The sequence below is a fragment of the Ornithorhynchus anatinus genome, chromosome 6 (assembly GCF_004115215.2).
Source record: "Ornithorhynchus anatinus isolate Pmale09 chromosome 6, mOrnAna1.pri.v4, whole genome shotgun sequence".
NCBI lineage: Eukaryota > Metazoa > Chordata > Mammalia > Monotremata > Ornithorhynchidae > Ornithorhynchus > Ornithorhynchus anatinus.
Genome location: NC_041733.1, coordinates 27,121,414 through 27,141,020, shown reverse-complemented (window position 1 = coordinate 27,141,020; position 19,607 = coordinate 27,121,414). Strand labels below are relative to the sequence as shown.

Here is a 19,607-nt window from a genome sequence, read left to right as displayed (position 1 = left end):
ACAGGAGGCAAAGAGATCAACAAGGAGGTGTATGCAGTAATCAAGGCAAGATAGAATAAGTGCTTGGATTAATATGGTCATTTGAATGTTGTGAAGATTAAACTGACAGGATTTAGTGACAGATTGAATATATGGGTTTAAAGAGACTTATGACAACCCTGAGCTTACTGGTCTTTGAGACAAGGAAGTTGGCGCTGTTTGCAGTGTTGGGAAAGTCAGAGGGAGAATAAGGTTTGGGTGGCAATATGAAGAGTGATTTTGGGGACATGTTAGGTTTGACATTTTGGAACATCTTTATCATCAACATCATTATTACCGTTACTGTCAGCTGTGTGACTGTGGGCAAGTCACTTCACTTCTCTGTGCCTCAGTTACCTCATCTGTAAAATGGGGATTAAGACTGTGAGCCCCACGTGGGACAACCTGATTCCCCTGTGTCTACCCCAGCGCTTAGAACAGTGCTCTGCACATAGTAAGCGCTTAACAAATACCAACATTATTATTATTAGTAGTAAATTTAGCATTGTCAGAGAGAAGCTGTTGGTTTTCCAAATTCCCTTCATAGCTTCCTGTGCTTTATATATTTGGCAGAGGAGACATTCTGAATGTAAAACTCAATTGTAATTTTGAATGTCCACAGTGTATTTATGACACCTCCCATATTTCCCACTAGTCTTGTTCCTAAATGAAGAATTTTGTTGGTTGTTTTTCATGTGAATCATCAGGTCATCCTGGGAGTCAAATGAAGAAAGGTTTATAATAATATACTCAGAGATGTGTTCTTAAGATTGATCTAACTAGATTGTGAAATGCTCTTCCAGAGGAATAGATGGTGCAGTGAACGAATGTCAGATAGCTTGAGTATCAGAGAACAATTCCAAATTGCAAGTGGCCTTTCCCATTTCCCATACCATGTCGATCAATTTTGTTCCCCTTTAAATTTGGAGCTTTCTGGGGCTTTAATTACATTGGGATATGACATTTAAATTTAAATGAGTTTTGTCTGAAGAGTGATGATTCAATGCAGGTTTTGATTAATTTTGATTTCTTCCATCAGGCTTCTTTCCCCGGGAACTTGCACTTAGTGATGGTTCTCCGTCCCACGGGGTTTATCCAGCGTACTTTCACCGACATCGGATTTCGGTTTAGTCAAGAGGATTTCATACTCAAATTACCAGTATGTCAAAGGGTCATTTGACCTTATACTGTAGACTTTGGTGGCCTCATCACTTCATTGTTTAGTTCCTTAACACCAGAAGTTAAACTAAATAGTCATAAAATGTCATCTCTTATCATTTAAAATTTTTAACTGTTGATTCTAGGATTGGTTGGGATTCATTTCCTATTACGAATGAACAATTGTGCATTAATTTTAGTTTATGCCTCCATTTTCTCAAAACGACACTAGCCAAAGTTTTGGGAGTTTTTTATTGGTTTTTTTTGTTGTTGTTGCTTTTTACAGAAAACTAGTACTCTTTGAAAGAAATTTGAGGTTGCTTCCTAGGAAATTATTAGAACACCAGTATCTTTCCCATCATAATTTTTAGGGAGTTAAAAAATTTTACCCTATTAAGAAATAGAGTACTTTAATAAGAACAGGGAATAGCTGAGCTCTGCACAATTTAGTCCTACAGTGACTTTAAGGTAAATTTATTTTGCAAAGTTTATCATGTATCATATATATATATATATACGTATTTCATAAGTGTACTTGTACACAGCTTATTTTTCACTGAACCTAGATAATGTACCATGTAATATTAGAAACAAACATGTTTTTGGTGTTCTGATAGGCTCTCCATGGAAATTATCTTACTTTCCAGAGGAATGTTTCATTAGATAAATACTAGGATTAGCCTAAACCAAATGTACGTGTGGGAGTACTGACAATGAACTGATAGAAGATAATTTGTTCTTTTACTTTTTTCTATCTAAAAATGTTCTGAGCTTCATTCCATATGTTAGCTTGAAAGATGCCATAAGGAAAGCACTAACATCGTTTTCTTCCTCATTCCCATAGGTGGTTATGCTCAGTTCAGTCAGTGACTTGCTGACGTATATTGATGAGAAGCAATTAACTCCTGAGTTTGGGGGCACGTTGGAATATTGCCATAGCGAATGGGTTATCTTCAGAACTGTATGTCGCTTCTCTTGTCTACTACTAAAAAATAGGAACATCAACCCTTTAGAAACTCATTATGGAATAATTAACTTTACATCAACTCTTTGTGAAAATATCAAGGATTTTCCTTTAGTTTATATGTGATTAAAACTACTAAAGTGTTGATTCTAGGAAAATCTGCCTGAAGGATGCAGGGATGAGGATACCCATTACATTTTGACACATTGACTGAAGTCTTCCTGTTTAGGTGGTGAGGAAGCCCTGGATGGGTCTTCATTTCACTGGTTTCCCCAACTTATAGAGGAGGTGGTACAAGTCTGTATAACTATGATTTGAAAATACAAGGAAATTTAGCTCACTAAGTAGTTATGGTGGTCAACTAACTGATCCTCACTGGTTATGCTGTCAGATTTTCTTTTGTGACTAGCTGTCTGTGAGTAGTTTGGTGAAAACATCCTTTTTTTCTTTTTCTTTTTTTTTGGTGGGGGTGGGGCGATTCAGCAGTTACCTTGAATTAACAAATGGTACAAATCTACATCTAGGTTTTGGTGCAAATGATTTTGCCAGGCAAGAGTTAGTTTTTCAGATTTCCTTTCATAACCCTGATTTATAACTCCCAGATTATTGTTGTTCTTTCATAAACTTAAGCAATTGAATTTATTGTCTAGATAAAAGAGAAATATCCATGGTCTGTCTTAAAAGTGATTCAGTAAGAATTGACTAAAGAATGTCACCTGGAGTGGTATTTTACATGTCAAAAGGTACTAAAATTCTGTATAGAGTCCCAAGAAGAAGATTGAAGATGTTTTTAAAGCCTGTTTAATTTACAAGATTATTATAAATTTGGAAAGTAAGATTGCAAATAAAATTAGGATCCTTTGTACCCAGGATATATATTTCTTATGGGCAGGAAAATGAACTATTTTAATATAGTTTTTGATTAGGTGATATAACAAACATGTAGTTGAAGTGGTAAATATCCCTCCACAGGCTATTGAGAGCTTTGCACTCACTGTGAAGGAAGTCGCTCAGATGTTACAGTCCTTTGGAACAGAACTGGCAGAAAGAGAACTCCCAGATGACATTTACTCATTAGAACGGATCCTGGCAGTGCGTACTGAAAAGTACTATCAGTTGAAGGTATGTCTAATTTCTTAGAACAGCACACCAGTGCTAATGCATATTCTTCTTAGAAGGTGGTTCAGAAGTCTCTGGCCTCTCTCACTTCATTTAGTATTTCATTTGGAATAAAAAAATACTTTAAATCTATGTCACAGTGCTCCTGAACTAGGATTTTCCTCCCACCTCCCAGAGATCATGCTAAAATAGCAGTCTAGGGAATTACACTGGGTAGACAATATGGAGCCCCAAATAACTATTCCTGCCATGGCAGCAGCCACATCTACAGCAGTGTCAAAGGGGAGCCATAGTTCAGGAAATGGGCTCTTTCACTTCCACTCAGCTGCCATTTCTTCACCCCTCCAGGGCTGTAGAATGGGTTACAGGCAATCTAGGCCACAGTGTATTGTTGTGGATAAAATAAGTCCCTTACTTTGGAAAGGGATTGAAGCCTGCACGGTTGGCAGAGCAAATTTCACTTAATATTATCTCTGTTCCCAACTCAAGTCTGAATAGTGACCCACCATCCTCTCCCCTTGCCTCTCACTCATCTCAGTCTGAGTGGCCCATGGCTTCTCCAGACCATTTCTCCCACCTCCCTTCACTCTAAAACGTCTGGAGAAATAGGAGGAGGACTCTAGTTCTGCTGCTGCGCACCTCCAAAACTGATAGAGATATTTATCATGGATGTGTGTTGGTGTGGGTGACTATTTGCAAAGCATATGTATTTTTAAAGGAGAAGTGTTTTTAAAAGCGTGTAAGTGTGTATGTGTCAGTTTAGTAATATGCACATATTTGAAATGTAAAAATTGTGGTTATGAATTCAGTGAGTGTGTATGCATGTACAAGTCTCATCAATGCTATTTTTTTCACCACATTAACTTTTACATGAGATTTTGCAGATTCGGAGACACTACGTGACCTAGCAGAAAGCTCATGGGCCTCAGAATCAGGAGACCTGGGTTCTAATCCTGATTCTGCCACTTGCCTGCTGTGTAACCTTCAGCAAGCCACTTACATTCTCTGTGCCTCAATTTCCTCATCTGTTAAACAGGGATTAAATGCCAGGTCTCCCTACCCATTAGTCTTTGATCACCATAACAGACAGAGTTCCTGTCATGTACCTTCTATCTACCCCAAAGCCTAGTACTGTACTTCGACATAATAAGCATTTAACAAGTACCACAGTTGTTATTGTCATTTCCTGCTTACATATTCATCTATAATCATTTTAAGACCTGAATAATATTATGAAGCTCCTGGGGGGCAAGGATCATGTTTACCAAATCTGTTGTAGTCTCCCAAGTGCTTGGTACAGAGCTCTGCACACAGCAAGTGCTCAGCTCCGTTGACTGATTGAATATGCATTCATAAAAATAACTCTAATCCTGCTCTTATAAAGATGAAGATGCCTTTCCAATCATGAACTGACTCCTACACCAATTTAAATGGTGAGAGTCCGTTTCCTTGTGTGCCCTGTGCAAGGACATTACATGGAGTTCTTTTGTAAAGTATGCTAAAAGCTAATGAAGTCCAAATTATCACATCTAGTTTAGATTTGCATATTCCAAGAAGATTATGGAGGACTAGAGAAGATTCAAAGAAGAGCAGGAAAAATCAAAAGACTGGAAGAAAAAAGATTGTGGAAAGTGTTGCATTATAGGTTCAATTGCTGTTGCTAATAATTTAAAGAAAAGATTTATTAACCAATTACTATGTGCTAGTCCTGCTGTTCGTCCGATGGGAAAAGCACTGCTTTGGGAATTGGGAGAGCTGGGTTCTAGTCCCAATTCATACATTCATTCATTCACTTGCGTTTATCGAGCGTTTACTGTGTGCATAACATTGTAGTAAGCGCTTTCCACTTTGGAGAGTACAGTGCTCTGCACATAGTAAGCACTAATAGAAACAGCATGGTGTAGTGGATAGAACATGGGCCTAGGGGTCAGAAGATCATGGGTTCTAATCCCGGCTCCTCCAATTGTCTGCTGTGTGAACTTAGGCAAGTCACTTCACTTCTTTGTGCCCTGATCAGGTACCTCATCTGTAAAATGGGGATTGAAACTGTGAGTCCTATTTGGGACAGGGACTGTGTCCAACCTGATTTGCTTTTAAGCATCCCAGCACTTAGTACAGTGCCTGACACATAGAAAGCACTTAGCAAATACCATTATTTAATAATAATTTACTATAACCTTGAAACTAACCCAGTACTTAGCATGTAGAAAATGCTAATGCTGTCATCATTGTTATTATTGACATTGTTGTTGTTGTTTTTTAGTGTTTGATGAACAGGAAATATTGGATGAATAATTGTTTTGCTTTTGTACAGGAAGATATCACAACAGTAATGCATGAAGGAAATATGCTGCTAAGAAACTTAGAAGTGCCTGACACCAGAGATTCAAGTCAGGAAACTCCTCAGGAGAAGACTGGAGATTGGGACACTGTTAATAGGTGAGGAATTGTTTTTAGAATGAAAGTGTTCTTTGATTTTGAAGTTAAAGAGATGATCATTTGATATGATATAGTGTTTTTGGAGTGTGAAACACTCAATTCGCCATTCTGAATTTTAAGCTAAATGCTGAAATATTAATTCTGGAGCATGAGAGAGACTCTTGGAATTAAGACACATTATTTCTTTCTGCTGAAATCAGATTCCTTGGCTGTGACTTCCTCTACATTGTCTTAGTGGCCAAAACAATCTGTCATTTCATATGAAAAATCTTAAAAATGTATTTTTCTTCAGTATTTTTACATTTCTCTCTTCTGTGAAGATTGCTAGCACAGTTACATGAGATGGAAACTGCCTTTGATGGATTTTGGGAAAAACATCAACTAAAAATGGAGCAGTATCTACAACTCTGCAAGTTTGAGCAAAGTTTTCAAGAGGTAGGTTAGAACTTTCCCATAAATGAATTCACTTTCACTAAGACTCTCAAGCATCTAATCTAAAACTATGGTTTGATACATTTTCCACAGTTAATTAAGCTGAACCCATAACTGTGTGACTGTGGGCAAGTCACTTAACTTCTCTGTGCCTCAGTTCCCTCATCTGTAAAATGGGGATTAAGACTGTGAGCCCCATGTGGGACAACCTGATTCCCCTATGTCTACCCCAGCGCTTAGAACAGTGCTCGGCACATAGTAAGCGCTTAACAAATACCAACATTTAACTATGTCTTTTGCAATTGACAGCACTGACTGTGTGAAGTAACTAGCCTGCATCTAATTTTTTTTCCAACGCTGAAGATCCTTCTGTCTCAATTTCCAGAGACAAGGTTTTACAAGATGTGCACTATTTCAAGAAGGTCACATTGTGAAAACAAGAACAAATATACCTGATTTCTTAGCAGAAACACCTCAGAAAAAGAGAAGTTGCCAGTGTAAATGGTCCTTTAGTAAATTTACTCAGTAAGCCACTTTATTCATTGATGTAGACCTCTAATAAAGAATTTGGGGCATTACTGTGATATCCATCATCCAATATGCTTTCTACTTGCAATGACTTTTAGACTGGATTGGCATTTCCAGGGAAATGCTGAAAACTGTACTAATATCAGTTAGAAGAATACATATACAAATCAAATTATACAGAACAATTTTGAATTGTCAGAGAAATGTTATTTGATTGATTTCTTTGGTTTCTATAGTTAATGTAATGATGGGACTTTTTCATATATAGAGAACATCTCTTTATTATGATTTTCTACATTATTAGGAAACTTCTAAAAGATAGTGTGTTGCATTTGAATTTTTAATTTTTCTCCCACTGTTTTTAGCTCAAGAACACTATTGAATTTTTAATGGCTCAGCAAGTAGAACTGCCTGTTACAGGAGAAAATGTCTCAGAAGTAAAACAAAGACTGACTGATTTGGGAAATTTGGATGAAATGGCTCAGGTAAAAGTTTCTTTCAGATTGTTGACCTACCAATGAAATGTCACAAGTACATTTCCTTGTCACTAAGTGTTAGCCTAGTTTCCAAAACAGTAATCATTCTCTGTTAGTAGACATTAGCAAAATTACAATTTTAGTATCTAAAGCCAGAAGCTGGTATAGGACATTGGTCAGATGTGGTCCTCACACTTTTTATAGGGTTAATAGCATTTAGAAATGTATCCTTCAAAGGAGTGTTGAGTAATAATGTGACTTGTTTCCTCTAGAGATCAATATGATCTTGTCCTGAACCTGGTAAATTAACCTGAGGAAAAAACAATTTCATTTTCACACTGTGGTTTGGAGAAGGAGATTGGTGGAAATAGTGGGGGGAAATTATCTATGGGTCCTCCCAATCTTAATAGTCAAATGATGTAGTAACATAGATGTGTTATAATAATATTCTCTCAAGTGCTTAGTACTATATTCTGCACATAATAAGTGCTTAATAAATACCATTGATTGATCTATTGATAGTAATACCTTAAGGACTTTCAGAAGCTTTGTGTCTAGTCTAGAATTGGAGAAAGAACTTTTATCACAGACAATGAAAAGTTACTGCAGATAGAAAGTTCTTTACCTCTTTATTGCACTGGTTATTGTTTGAATTCATTCATTCCATCTTATTTATTGAGCGCTTACTGTGTGAAAGCACTGTACTGAGAGCTTGTTGTGGAGCACGTATTGATGAATAGCCCAATCATGGAATCAGGCCTTTTGGGCTCCTCTCATAGTCTGGTAGGTGAATGCTTGGGGAAACCAGCACAGCTAACTATACTGCTGAAATGTCATATTTGTCTGAGAGGTAGGGATACTCTTCCCGGTGTTTTGTCAGGGATTTGTCTTAAACGCTTTGCTTCAGAATAGCACTTCAGGTTTATCTGTTTAAGGAGTGGAGCTCTTAGCTGAAAATTCTCTATATGCCTTTTGGACTGGTGGGTATTTTTCACAGTTCAGTTTCTGGGGACTTTCTCCCATATATTGAACTCTAGATCTTCTTCTACCAAAGCCTACTATAATGGCTTTCAGTTAATTGATCAGTAATATTTATTGAACACCCTCTGCTTTTAGAGCACCATGCTAAGCATTTGAAAGAGTACAACAGATTTAGAAGACACTATCTGTGTCCTCAAAGAACTTTACAATCTAGTGGGGGAGAGAGAGAAACTAATTATAAAAGGGAAGAAATATGATTTCCAACCCTGTAGATCTTCCAGGAAAGGTGGGATTGGTTAAAAGAGAGTGCAGGTGGAAGGGGAAAAAAAACCAAACCCAAAAGGCCTGCATAGCATTCATACTGGCTTAATTGTAATATACACACCAGTGTGGCAGTTAGAGAGCTCTGGGTTATCAGTAGCATGGACAGCATAGGAGAATTGTCATTTAGATAACCAGTTATTTCCAAACCAGTCTTTGCACTGATAGCAGCAACACTGAACCTATGCCATCATTGTCACATAGATATTTATTTTTTTAGAGTCCCAAAAAAGGGATTCCCAACTGGAAGAACATGTTCTTCATCAAAGCCATTTGACTGATCCTATTTTTCATGGACGAACACAGGCAGTAAATGCTAGATATGGTCCAGTAGGCATTTGGGTAATCATAAAATAACTGTACTTCTTTTAAAAAAAAAACAGGAATTAATAGGCAAGGCCCAGATTGTGATATTACATGGTCACCAGCTAGCAGCAAACCACCACTATGCACTTGATTTAATCTGCCAGCGGTGTAATGAGTTACGGCACCTTTCTGATGTTTTGACGGATGAGATCAAAGCAAAGCAAGTACAACTCAGCAAGACCTTGGAACTTCATTCCCGACTGCAACAGGTAGAAATGAATAGTATGCACATGAGATATGTTCTTAAGGCTTTAGCTAGACAACACTCACTGGGCAAGTTTCCTTTTGAAAATTTCCATTGAGGTGGTTACTTTTCCACTAAGCAGTAAAGACAGCCACTTTCCTAAATGCCATGAGGTAGGGCCCAGTCTGGTATTCTAATGTAACAATTTGCCTGTAGCACTCAATTTGATTTTTAGTTAATAGGATGGTTACTTTCTCATTTTCTGCATCTCCATGGAAATCCCATGCATGTACCTATATACATGCACATATATTTTCATTCTTGTCACCCACTCTGTTGAGGATATCTATCCAGTTTCTGAATATTGAGGAATGTTGGTGTGATACTTCTTATTTTTCTTTCTTGGTGTGTGTTTGACTTGTGATTTAAAAATACCTTGTATTTTAAAAAACAGACATATTTTTTGAAGCCCTTTATGCATTTGCCAGAACTTGAAATTTATTCAAAACTTGACCATCCAACAGTTATGATCTCTGCTATAGAAAAATAGCATGGAAATGTGATACCTTAGAATAAGCACTGTGGAAAGTTTACAGAAACAGTTCTATGTGGCAAAATTTAAGGGATGGTCTGGTAATGTAATAAACCAGTTGACTGTTTGAAAAATGCTATGCATTCATTCCTCTGATAAAATAAGGTCTAGCACAACTAAAAAACATAAATATTGAGAAAATATTTAGCCCTAGTTTTCCGTAGAGTGATCATTTTCTTTTTTCCCCATAATATATTGACACACTAGCATGTTTTTTATTACATTTATTTGCTTATTTTTCACCAGGCTCTTGCATGCTGTGATGAAGGGGCATATCTTTTAGCCAATCAGCAAATGGATAAGTGTCAGTCTAAAGAAGGTGCTCAACAAGCTCTTCAAGATATAGAAAAATTCCTTGAAACTTCTTTACCATGCTTAAATTATGATCCTCAAGTTCTACAATATGATTTTGAGTCAATTTTAACTCCTGAACTTAAGGTAGGTAGCATTTTCATGTAAATGTAGACAAGCTGTAATCAGTTCCAATTACAATAACTCCACTTCTCTTGATCTGGTAAGTTGAAATGATGAAATAATTATGAATATAAAATGAAATTCCTGATTTGTCAGATGTGGCAAAAAATGACATCATTACTCTTCAATCCTTAGACAGGGAGGTCTGTGCCCAGAAAAGTTGAGAAGTAGAACTGGACCCTCTGTTTGTCACTGAAGAACTGCTCATTCATCACTGAGCTGTAGGACTGTTCTCTTTGTACTCAATTTGTTTTTTATTTGCAAACACCCCTCACAACTATCTGTTCCCTTTAATGTGCACCCTTGGCAATTCCAGGAAATTCCTTGCCGTACTTCTTCACCCTGGCCGTTCTCTAAAGCTGCAAATGGGACATTGGGAATACCTTTTCGAAATTAAATTAAACATAAAATTGACTAATTCATTTCTGGTATAATGGTCCTGTTATCTTATTCACTGTAGGTTCCTTGGTCAATGATTTATGCAATTTTCAGGTGAGACTATCGGACAATGCTTTGCATTCGTTTGAACTATAATTACAATAATTAATTTCCTGCTTTTGACTAACTTTATTTTATGCTGCATTGTCTTAAAATGCATAATTCTGACTTTGTCATTAACAGTTTTGATGCAGGATCAGAAAATACCTTGTTTTCTGATAGAATATTCTTTTCTGGTAAATTATTTAGTGCTTTCACTCCTATGAATGCTTTCATTTAAAATACCTAATCTTCAACTCTCTCTTCAGTTTTCCCAAGTTATCTTTAGCTATTATTACCTGGATTTCTTTTCCCTTTAAAGAATACTAGCCAAATGAATAATAAAATTTAGAGGAAGATTATCTGAATTTCACTTTTTAAAAGTTACTGCTATAAATGGACTGTGAGATTCTACCACCAAGAGATGCATTATCTTTTCCAGACTACTTAGTCCTAACTTACTGCTCACATTACTACTAGTGTCTAAAGGATTTAAAGCAGCAACCCAAAAGAAACAATCACCACACTTCATGTAGAAAAAATTGTAGTAAATATATTATGTAATAATATGCTTGCCTAATATATATAGCTAGATTTTAGTTCAGTTGTGAAGATTTTTTCACAAAGGTCGATGCAAATTTATTTCAGCCATTGAAAAATAGGTTCTAATAGTTATGTAAACTACTTGACAGATAATTTATCTCTGACCAAAATCTGGAGACCTTTGCTTCTTAGTGAGATGTTTTGTATATAAAAGTTACATCAGCTAATATTGAATGGCTTCACAGAAATCCACTTCTATGTGGTGGAATGGTTTACTTTGAACAGTGATCGTCTCACAGGAGTCTGATTTTGCAATCTCCAGGCTCAGATTCAGTCTGTACAGATCAAGCTTGAAAATGTTCGAAGTATGTTTGAAAGTCGGCAAGCTTGTTTCAAGAAGCTGACGGATAAGCAAGTGAGGCCAGTCCAACTCGTAGCACCTCGACCTGAAAACACATCTAGATCTAGATCTCCATTATTCTCACCCAAGCATGGTAACATGGTTTGTCTTTTCCATCTCTCTTTCTTGTTTTATAGTTTTGCCTCGACTTAAATTCTTCTTCACTTATTCCTTTATAATTGGGCTGTTGTTTTGGTCATCCAAGGTTTGATTTATATATTTGACTAGTAGAGTGGTCTTAGTTGAGATGAGCTAGGAATTTATCCATGCTGTTTTGTTGTGAAGGACTAAGCACTATTCTGTTCCAAATCCGTTTTGCCGTTTGCTTTTTATTTTAATGGATACATTCTGAATACCATTGATTGATCTGGAGCATGAAAGCCTTGAAAAGGGAAATTCTAGGGGTAAAAGATCTCCTAAATAGTTTTGTAGGTCACAAATTTATTAAAAAGGCCATTGAGAGGTATTCTGGTAAACACAGATGACACCTCGGGTTTACAGAAGCCATGGCTCTCTTTTGGAAAGAGAAGCAGCATGGCCTAGTGGATAAAGCACAGTCCTGGAAGTCAAAAGAACCTGGGTTTTAATCCCGGTTCTGCCACTTGTCTTCTGTGTGACCTTGGCCAAGTCTCTTAACTTCCCTGTGCCTCAGGTACCTCATCTGTAAAATGGGGATTCAGACTCTGTGCCCCATGTGGGACAGGGCTGTGTCCAACCTGTTTCACTTGTATTTTTCCCAGTGCTTAGAACAGTACTTGACACATAGTAAGCACTTAACAAATATTATTAGTATTCTTATTCTTTAGGAAATTCCAGCTCAAAGCCAACCTGCATGTTAGGACTTAGTCTCATAGGGAGGACACTCAGTAGGTGGTCAGGCAGGATGGATGAATTTGGAGTCATGTGCTTGTAATCCTGCCTCAAGTCCTAGCCCAAGAATGCTAAAGCTTGCACAGTAATAGGTTGACAGATTAGTACCCCTTCCTTGCATATTTCCCAGGGTTTGGGTTGGTGATGAGCCACCCGGTTCCCTGTTGTTAGATTAAACTGGTTTTTTTCAGTCCTCTCAATAATTCTTTTATCTGACTCCACTAATCCAGCAATAGATCAGTGGTATTTTTTGAGTGCTTATTGTGTGCAGGTTACTGAACTAAGTAGTTGGGAGAGTAGGATAAAGTAGCAGCATAGTCTAGTGGGTAGAGAACAGGCCTGGGTTCTTGTCTGCCATGTGACCTTGGTCAAATTTGTTGTCATATTGTACTTTCCGTAGCACTTAGTACAGTGCTTTGCATACAGTAAGCGCTTAATAAATACAGTTGAATGAATGAATGAAAGTTACTTCTGTGCCTCAGTTACCTCATCTGTAGAATGGGGATTAAGACTGTGAACCCCATGTAGGATATAGACTGTGTCCAACCCGATTAGCTTGTATCTGCCCTGGTGCTTAGTACAGTGCCTTGCATATAGTAAGGGCTTAACAAATACCAAAAAAAAAAAGTGGATATGACCCCTGTCCTTAATGAATTTACAGTCTAGCAGGGGAGACACTAAAATAAATTACAGGTTGAAGAAGCAGCCAAGAATAAAGGTATGTACAGATGGGGCAGTAGGGATTATGGTCTCAAGTGCATGTGTGACCCAATAAGGAGGGAAAAGTACTAGAGGAGATGAAAGATTAGTCATATTAGTTTCTTAAATGAATGTACACTCAAATATTTGTCTGAGTGCTATTGGAATATACTGTTAATTGAGAGTCAGTATTGTACTTAGAAAAGTACTAATACTCGGAGTGTTGGTACGTATATTACTAAACATAGTCTTTGTTAACTGACTAGGATAAAGGGGATTAACTTTACCCACTCGGTAGAAATTAATTATTTCCCCAAATATTGGATCAATTCAAATGATACTTGGTTTCAAAGATACCAATTTAGAAAATAAATGATCTACTGAAATGTCCTTTCAATTATAATTTTGGTATTGGTCTTCTGTTCATTATTGCTTTCTGGTTAAGAGGATTTCTGTTTTCCCTTTCTTTGAAACAGAATGTAATGTGAACACTAAAACATTTTTACTCTTTGCCACCAAAGTTTTACTGTTGCACATAAATATCCTTTTCCTTTTTTTCTTATAATTTGGAAGGTGTGGATTTTAATTCCAGCTTGAAATTCTCCTTTGATATTTCTCTGCCTGGAAAGAAAACATCAAGAAAAAGTCAAACCTCACGTAAGGTAAACATTAATGAGTGATGATGATTGACTTTATTGGTGACATTTTAGAATGTGGGTGTTTTGTGATCTCTATTGCATGACTCTATGTCCCTTGAGGGCAAGAACTTTGGCATTTCTTTTCTTAGAACACTGCCCTGTACTCTGGGACAGTCTATAAATGCTGTTGACTGAATAATTGCCTGGTTAGTGGCTGAGGTAACTAAATCAAAATTATTCACCAAGTGCTTTCTGGATACTTGTTACTTTCCCAAGAAGGGGGAAAAAAGTGTTCAGGAGACTTAATCTCTCCTTACTTGCACAAATCAGCCACGTGTGCTTACAAAGGATAGGAAGAGGTGGTATTTAAAGTTGGGTTGAGGCACACAAATCCCTGGGATGTCCACTTTCACCTAAGCTGCCTTCTTCCCCATCTGTTTTCTCTTCAATATGCCTGGAAGAGGAATATTTGGAGAAGAGCTGGAAACAGCCCTGTGAAGCAGAGAATCAGAGCAAGTTTGAAGTGTATTGTTTCCTTCACCACAGTTCTTGAGGTTGCTTGGGAGCTCTAGACAGAAGGACAAGGCTCTCTTTATGTTTAGGTGTCTAGTTATTCAGAGTTGGGGAAAAGTGATACAGGGCATACCCAAACCTGACAGTTTCTGCACTGTTTGCTAAAGATGATTACAGAAGTCACTGCCCCATCTTCCCATAATGCTTCCACCAAGTTATGCAATGTAATTGAATGACTTCCCTTTGTAATAGAGATATTTTCTTTACTTGGTCATTTAATACACCACCCAAAAAAGCCAACCAGACCTGACTGTGGAGAAGAGCATGTAAATAGATTCAGGTTTGGTAACACTTTGACTTCTATTCCTCCCTCTATGCAGTCCACTGTAGATCTCCTCTTTCTCTGTGTCACATAAGGCTTTATTGTAATAAGAAGTTAACACATACAGTAGCAGATTAATTGTACTAAAAACCTCCCAACCTCAAAACCCAAAGCTGCCAGAACTGATTTCACTCTGGCTTGATTTCACTCTGATTTCAACTTGATTTCACTCTGGCTTTTCAGAGGGAAAGATTTTGTGAGAAAACTAATTAGAGGCCCACCGCCAAGTCAGTCAGTTTCCAAGTCCTTGTAAGAAGTGATTGGGTTGGGATAAATTCTATAGTTCCACGTGTGTGTCCCAGATATTCCTGACTACCACGATTCAGACACAGAGACGTTGTTGAAATTAGGATCTGTATTCCCAGTTGCTGCCCATCTGTTACTTCCCCTTGGCCTCCATTTGATTGTCAGTCCTCTGAATGACTAAGTCTTTCATATTGTTTTTTCCTAGTGCCCAGCAAAGTGTTCTGCACACGTTTGGTGCTCAGTAAAAACTGATGTTTAATTCTAATGAATTCCAAAGTGCAACAGCTTCTTCATCAATACTTTTTCTCCAGAGTGAAACCACAGAAACTGTAATTTTACATTTACTCATGTGGGAGAAGAGGAATAATTAGGTTTACAATTAATCACAAGGAGAAATGTATAAATGATCTAATCAATGAATGTTAATACTTAAAGAATTCTTGGAAGTATTCTTGGGAATTGATGGAAACTACTGATTAATATTCCATCTTTAATAAATCCCAGCACAGAATATAGTTCTTAATGAACAGGCTTTGGTTGTGAAAGCAATTACCTTACAAGTGCTGTGCTTCATAGTATGTTTTAGCATGCCTTCATAAATGGATATGGTAAAAAATTTAATAAGAAATAATAAAAAATGCTAGATTAGTTATATGTCAAGTGTTACAATAAGGTGTAGGTCTGACAGGGATTCACTGGTGCCAGGGCAGACACCTGGTCCCAAGCAATAGTAGTTACAGCATTTATTGAGCACTCACTAAGGACTATCCACTATACTAGACCATGCATGGGAAGTATTAACAAAAAAAAGTATCACACTCTCTGCTCATAAGGAGGTTTCACTCTTAAGGGAGAGACAGACATACAAATACTTAAAATCAGAATAATCAAAACAACTGAATATACAATTGAATAACATACTGTTTGCATAATTCATTCATTCAAATGTATTAAGAGCTTACTGTGTGCAAAGCACTGTACTAAGTGCTTGGGAAAGTACACTACAACAATAAACGGTGACATTCCCTGCCCACAGTGAGCTCATGTCTATAACGGGGGAGACAGACATGAATACAAATAAATAAAATGATATATATGTAAGTGCTGTTGGTCTGGGGGTGGGGGGAGGGCAAAGGGAGCAAGTCAGGGCAACGTAGAAGGAAGTGCATAAGTACTAAGCTTCAACAGCTCTTTGGTCAGAGTCCCAGATCAATCAATCAGTGGGATTTATTGAGTGTTTATTTTGTGCTGAGTGCTGTTCTAAGTACTTGAGTGAGTATCATATACTAGTAGGCAAGATCTGTACCCTCAAGAAGTTTACAAGCAAATTACAGGTAAAGGGAGCAACTGAGTGTAAGGCTAAATTCTTAAGTGCTATGGTGGTGGAGTGGGGAGTACCTAAGTGTTTAAGGGGTTGGGACTAAATGCGTGGTTGAGGCACCAGAGAGAAAAATGGGGTTGGGGGATGAGAGGTTAGGGAAGACATCTTGAAGAATGTATGATTTCAGTAGGGCTTTGAAGATGGGAGAGTCATGGTCTGTCAGATGTATAGGAGAGAGATACAGGTAGGAGGGAGGGCATGAGTAAGGGGTTCTTGGCAGTTGAGGTGAGAGTGAAGGAATGAGTAGGTTGGTATTAGAGGAGAAAAGTGTATGAGTTGGGTTAGTTGGAAGGGATTGAAGATAAGGAAGTGTGAACTGATCCAATCAATCATTTGTATTTTTTGAACACTTACTGTGTGCAGAGCACTGTACTAATTAAATCGCTTGGGTGAGGACAATATAACAGAGTTGGTAGACACAATCCCTGTCATGAATCTGATGTAGGGGCTTCTGCTTGATATGGAGATGGATGGATTTCCATTGGAGATTTTTGAGGAGTGGGAAGGTGTGTGCAAGAGCTTATTTTTAGAAAATTGATCTAGGTAGCAGAAATATGGATTGGAGATGGGAGAGACTGGAGGTAGGGAGTTCAGTGAGGCAGTTGTTGGGGTAGTCGAGGACATGACAAGTGCTTGAATCATATCAGCAAGTCCCAGAAGGCAGAGGAGAAGGTGCTGGCCCTGGCTGTGGGAGATCAGGAGGTGGTGAAACTACCTGAGCTGGAGTGAGAGACAAAGGTATATTATGGTGCTGTTATAGTCAGAAATACCTACGAGAAGCCTGTAATTGCAGATGAGAGGGAAGACTATAATTTCTGGAATCAAGTCCAGCTCTCAGTCCTTGAAGTAACTCTCCAGGCTCCAGTCTTCCCCCTCCCTACTGCTTGAGTGGCTTTTCCATGACTGGAGAGGATTGACTGAGCAGTGGAGACTAGGAAAAGCACCAGGACTCAGCACCTGTTCAGGGTCAGTAATCCAGCCATGGTGAGGGGAATGGGAGATGCTGACTTGTTAAAATTCCACTTAACAAGAGGCAGGCCTGAAGAGACATGCCTGTGTGGGGAAAACACTGCCAAGTGGGGAAGCTACATGAAGGTCTTGAGATGGTGAACAACTGTAATCTAATGAGGAAAAAATATCCCTGGGAAACTCCTCTGTGTTAAAACTGTTAATGAATCAGATTAATGAAACACCTGCTACTTTGCTACTTTGCTATCCCACCTAGGTCCAAGACAGCTGAGACTCAAGTCTGTCCTCCTCATTGAATACTCTGAGTTCAGTGAAGGCTTCCCCAAAGGAGATAGATTGGGAAGCATAACTCTGGTTTGGGACAATATTAGACAGCCTGGTTTCTAGAGGCTCCCTGCTACATAGAATGACTACATACAACTGTTGATCTGAGGTTATTTGTACTATAAAATAAGTCATTCCAGTCTTTACAAACTATTTTTATATCCTTCGTAAATGGTATATTTATAAATGATTCCTTTATGTGTCACTATCAATTATTCTTGGAATGCAGTTATGGATCATTTTTCAATTTAGCAGCAGCAGTATCAGAGGAGGAGATTGCTAAAGTGGCATACCTTTTTTCCTTACTAATGAAAATGCATGCAGTTTACTTTGCATTTATGTCAACTCCCTCAATGATAATGCCTTAAGATCTTTATCATTCTAAAATGTACCATTTGAATTCCAGATTGAAGTAATGCACGATTATCAAGAAAAACGAAATTCCTTACAATCTTTTATCTCAGAGAGTGATGATAACTTGGATATATTAAAAAGGTATGTTCATTTTCCTTCAAAATTTTGTGAATAGGCATAGATGTTCTAAAATTTAACAGCACCCAGTGAGACTTGTAGAATGGGAAATATACAGCAGGGGACCTGGGGAATAGTTCATCGTATAGAAAACTGTCCCATAAATGTCAATAATAATTGCCATATTATTTATCATATGCACTTTTGTGCCCTGGACCTAAAATGATGCAGCCTAATAATGAATGTATAGATGCTTGTGTTGACAACACTATTTTGGGTACATTTATAAAATTGTGATTCTTCAGAGATGCTTAGACAAAGTGCAGCTGTGCCATAGCCACACTACTTGGTTTTCATACTATGGGATTATATTTGAGCTACTCTTCAGAATTATAATCACAATAATCGCAATGTTTGTTGAGCACTTACTACGAGCCAAGCACTTTACTTAGCACTGGGGTAGATTCAGATAAGGTTCGACACAGTCCCTGTCTCACATGGGACTCACAGTCAAAGGGGGAGGCAGAACAGGTATTGAATCTCCATTATACAGATGAGGAAACTAAGGTAAAGTGGAGTGACTTGTTCAAGGTCACACAGTAGGCAAGTAGAACTGCTTGGATTAGAACCCACGTCCCCTACTCCCAGGCCAATTCTTCCTCATGTCCAAGCACCTTTTGGGTAAAGTGCAGATTTTGTTTTACCATAGGTGTAAGTACATGCCTGCTCTGACATCAAACCTAGGTAGAAATAGGACCCAAATATTCCCTCTTCCTGTGCTAATTTATGTCTGAGAAAACTCACTTTAGATCCCTGGTGCCTTAACCAAACCCACAGGCATGTGCACAGCTGCTTCTAATAACTCTAATAATTGTGTTGTTTAAGACCTTACTATGTGCCAAGAGCTGTGTTAACATTGGGGTAGATAAAGAAGCAGCAGCTTGGTGTAGTGGATGGAGCAACAGGCGTGGGAGTCAGAAGGTCATGAGTTAGAACTGGCCTGGCCTAAGCCCTCTTTTCCCCTGCTCCCTCTCCACTCTGTGTCACCTAGGTACCCTTTAAGCACTTGATAGTCACTCCAATCTAAATACACTCCAATCCAGTCACTTATCTATCCCAGCTCTGCCACTTGTCTGCTCTGTGGCCTTGGACAAGTCACTTCACTTCTCTGGGCTTCAGTTACCTCATATGAAAAATGTGGATTAAGGCTGTGAGCCCCATGCGCGAGAGGGACCCTGTTCAACCCATTTTGTATATATTCATCCCAGTGCTTAGTACAGTGCCTGGCCCATAGTAAGTGCTTAACAAATACCACAATTTTTGTTATTATTATACAAGTTAATCAGGTAGGACACAGACCCATCCTGTATGGCATTTACCTTTCTAAGTAAGAGGAAAAACAGGTATTGAATCTGCATTTTAAAGTTGAGGAAACTATAGCACATAAAAGTGACTTAGTTCTCAAGGTCACCTAAGCAGGAAAGTGCCATAGCTGGGATTAGAACCCAGGTCCTCTGACTCCGGGACCGTACTCTTTCCACTAGGCCATGCTGATTCCCAGTAATACTTGGTCACCTGGTACACTGCATTGTCCTGCATTGTGTGTGTTCTGTCAATCAATCAGAAGTATTTATTGAGCACT

The 19,607-nt window shown here is 38.1% G+C and overlaps 1 protein-coding gene across 7 annotated transcripts in view; it reads left to right on the top strand.

Annotated features, from left to right (window-relative positions):
- The window catches only part of MCF2 (MCF.2 cell line derived transforming sequence), an 85,646-nt gene that overhangs the window by 37,580 nt on the left and 28,459 nt on the right, over positions 1-19,607 (top strand). For all 7 annotated transcript variants that reach the window (XM_029067410.2, XM_029067414.2, XM_029067411.2 and 4 more), the window contains 11 exons: positions 1,058-1,177; positions 2,021-2,137; positions 3,113-3,262; positions 5,574-5,698; positions 6,019-6,133; positions 7,024-7,143; positions 8,820-9,011; positions 9,825-10,016; positions 11,395-11,566; positions 13,615-13,703; positions 17,901-17,989. In XM_029067410.2, the coding sequence (XP_028923243.1) occupies positions 1,058-1,177; positions 2,021-2,137; positions 3,113-3,262; positions 5,574-5,698; positions 6,019-6,133; positions 7,024-7,143; positions 8,820-9,011; positions 9,825-10,016; positions 11,395-11,566; positions 13,615-13,703; positions 17,901-17,989 (1,481 nt within the window). The remainder of the gene's footprint in view (positions 1-1,057; positions 1,178-2,020; positions 2,138-3,112; positions 3,263-5,573; positions 5,699-6,018; positions 6,134-7,023; positions 7,144-8,819; positions 9,012-9,824; positions 10,017-11,394; positions 11,567-13,614; positions 13,704-17,900; positions 17,990-19,607) is intronic.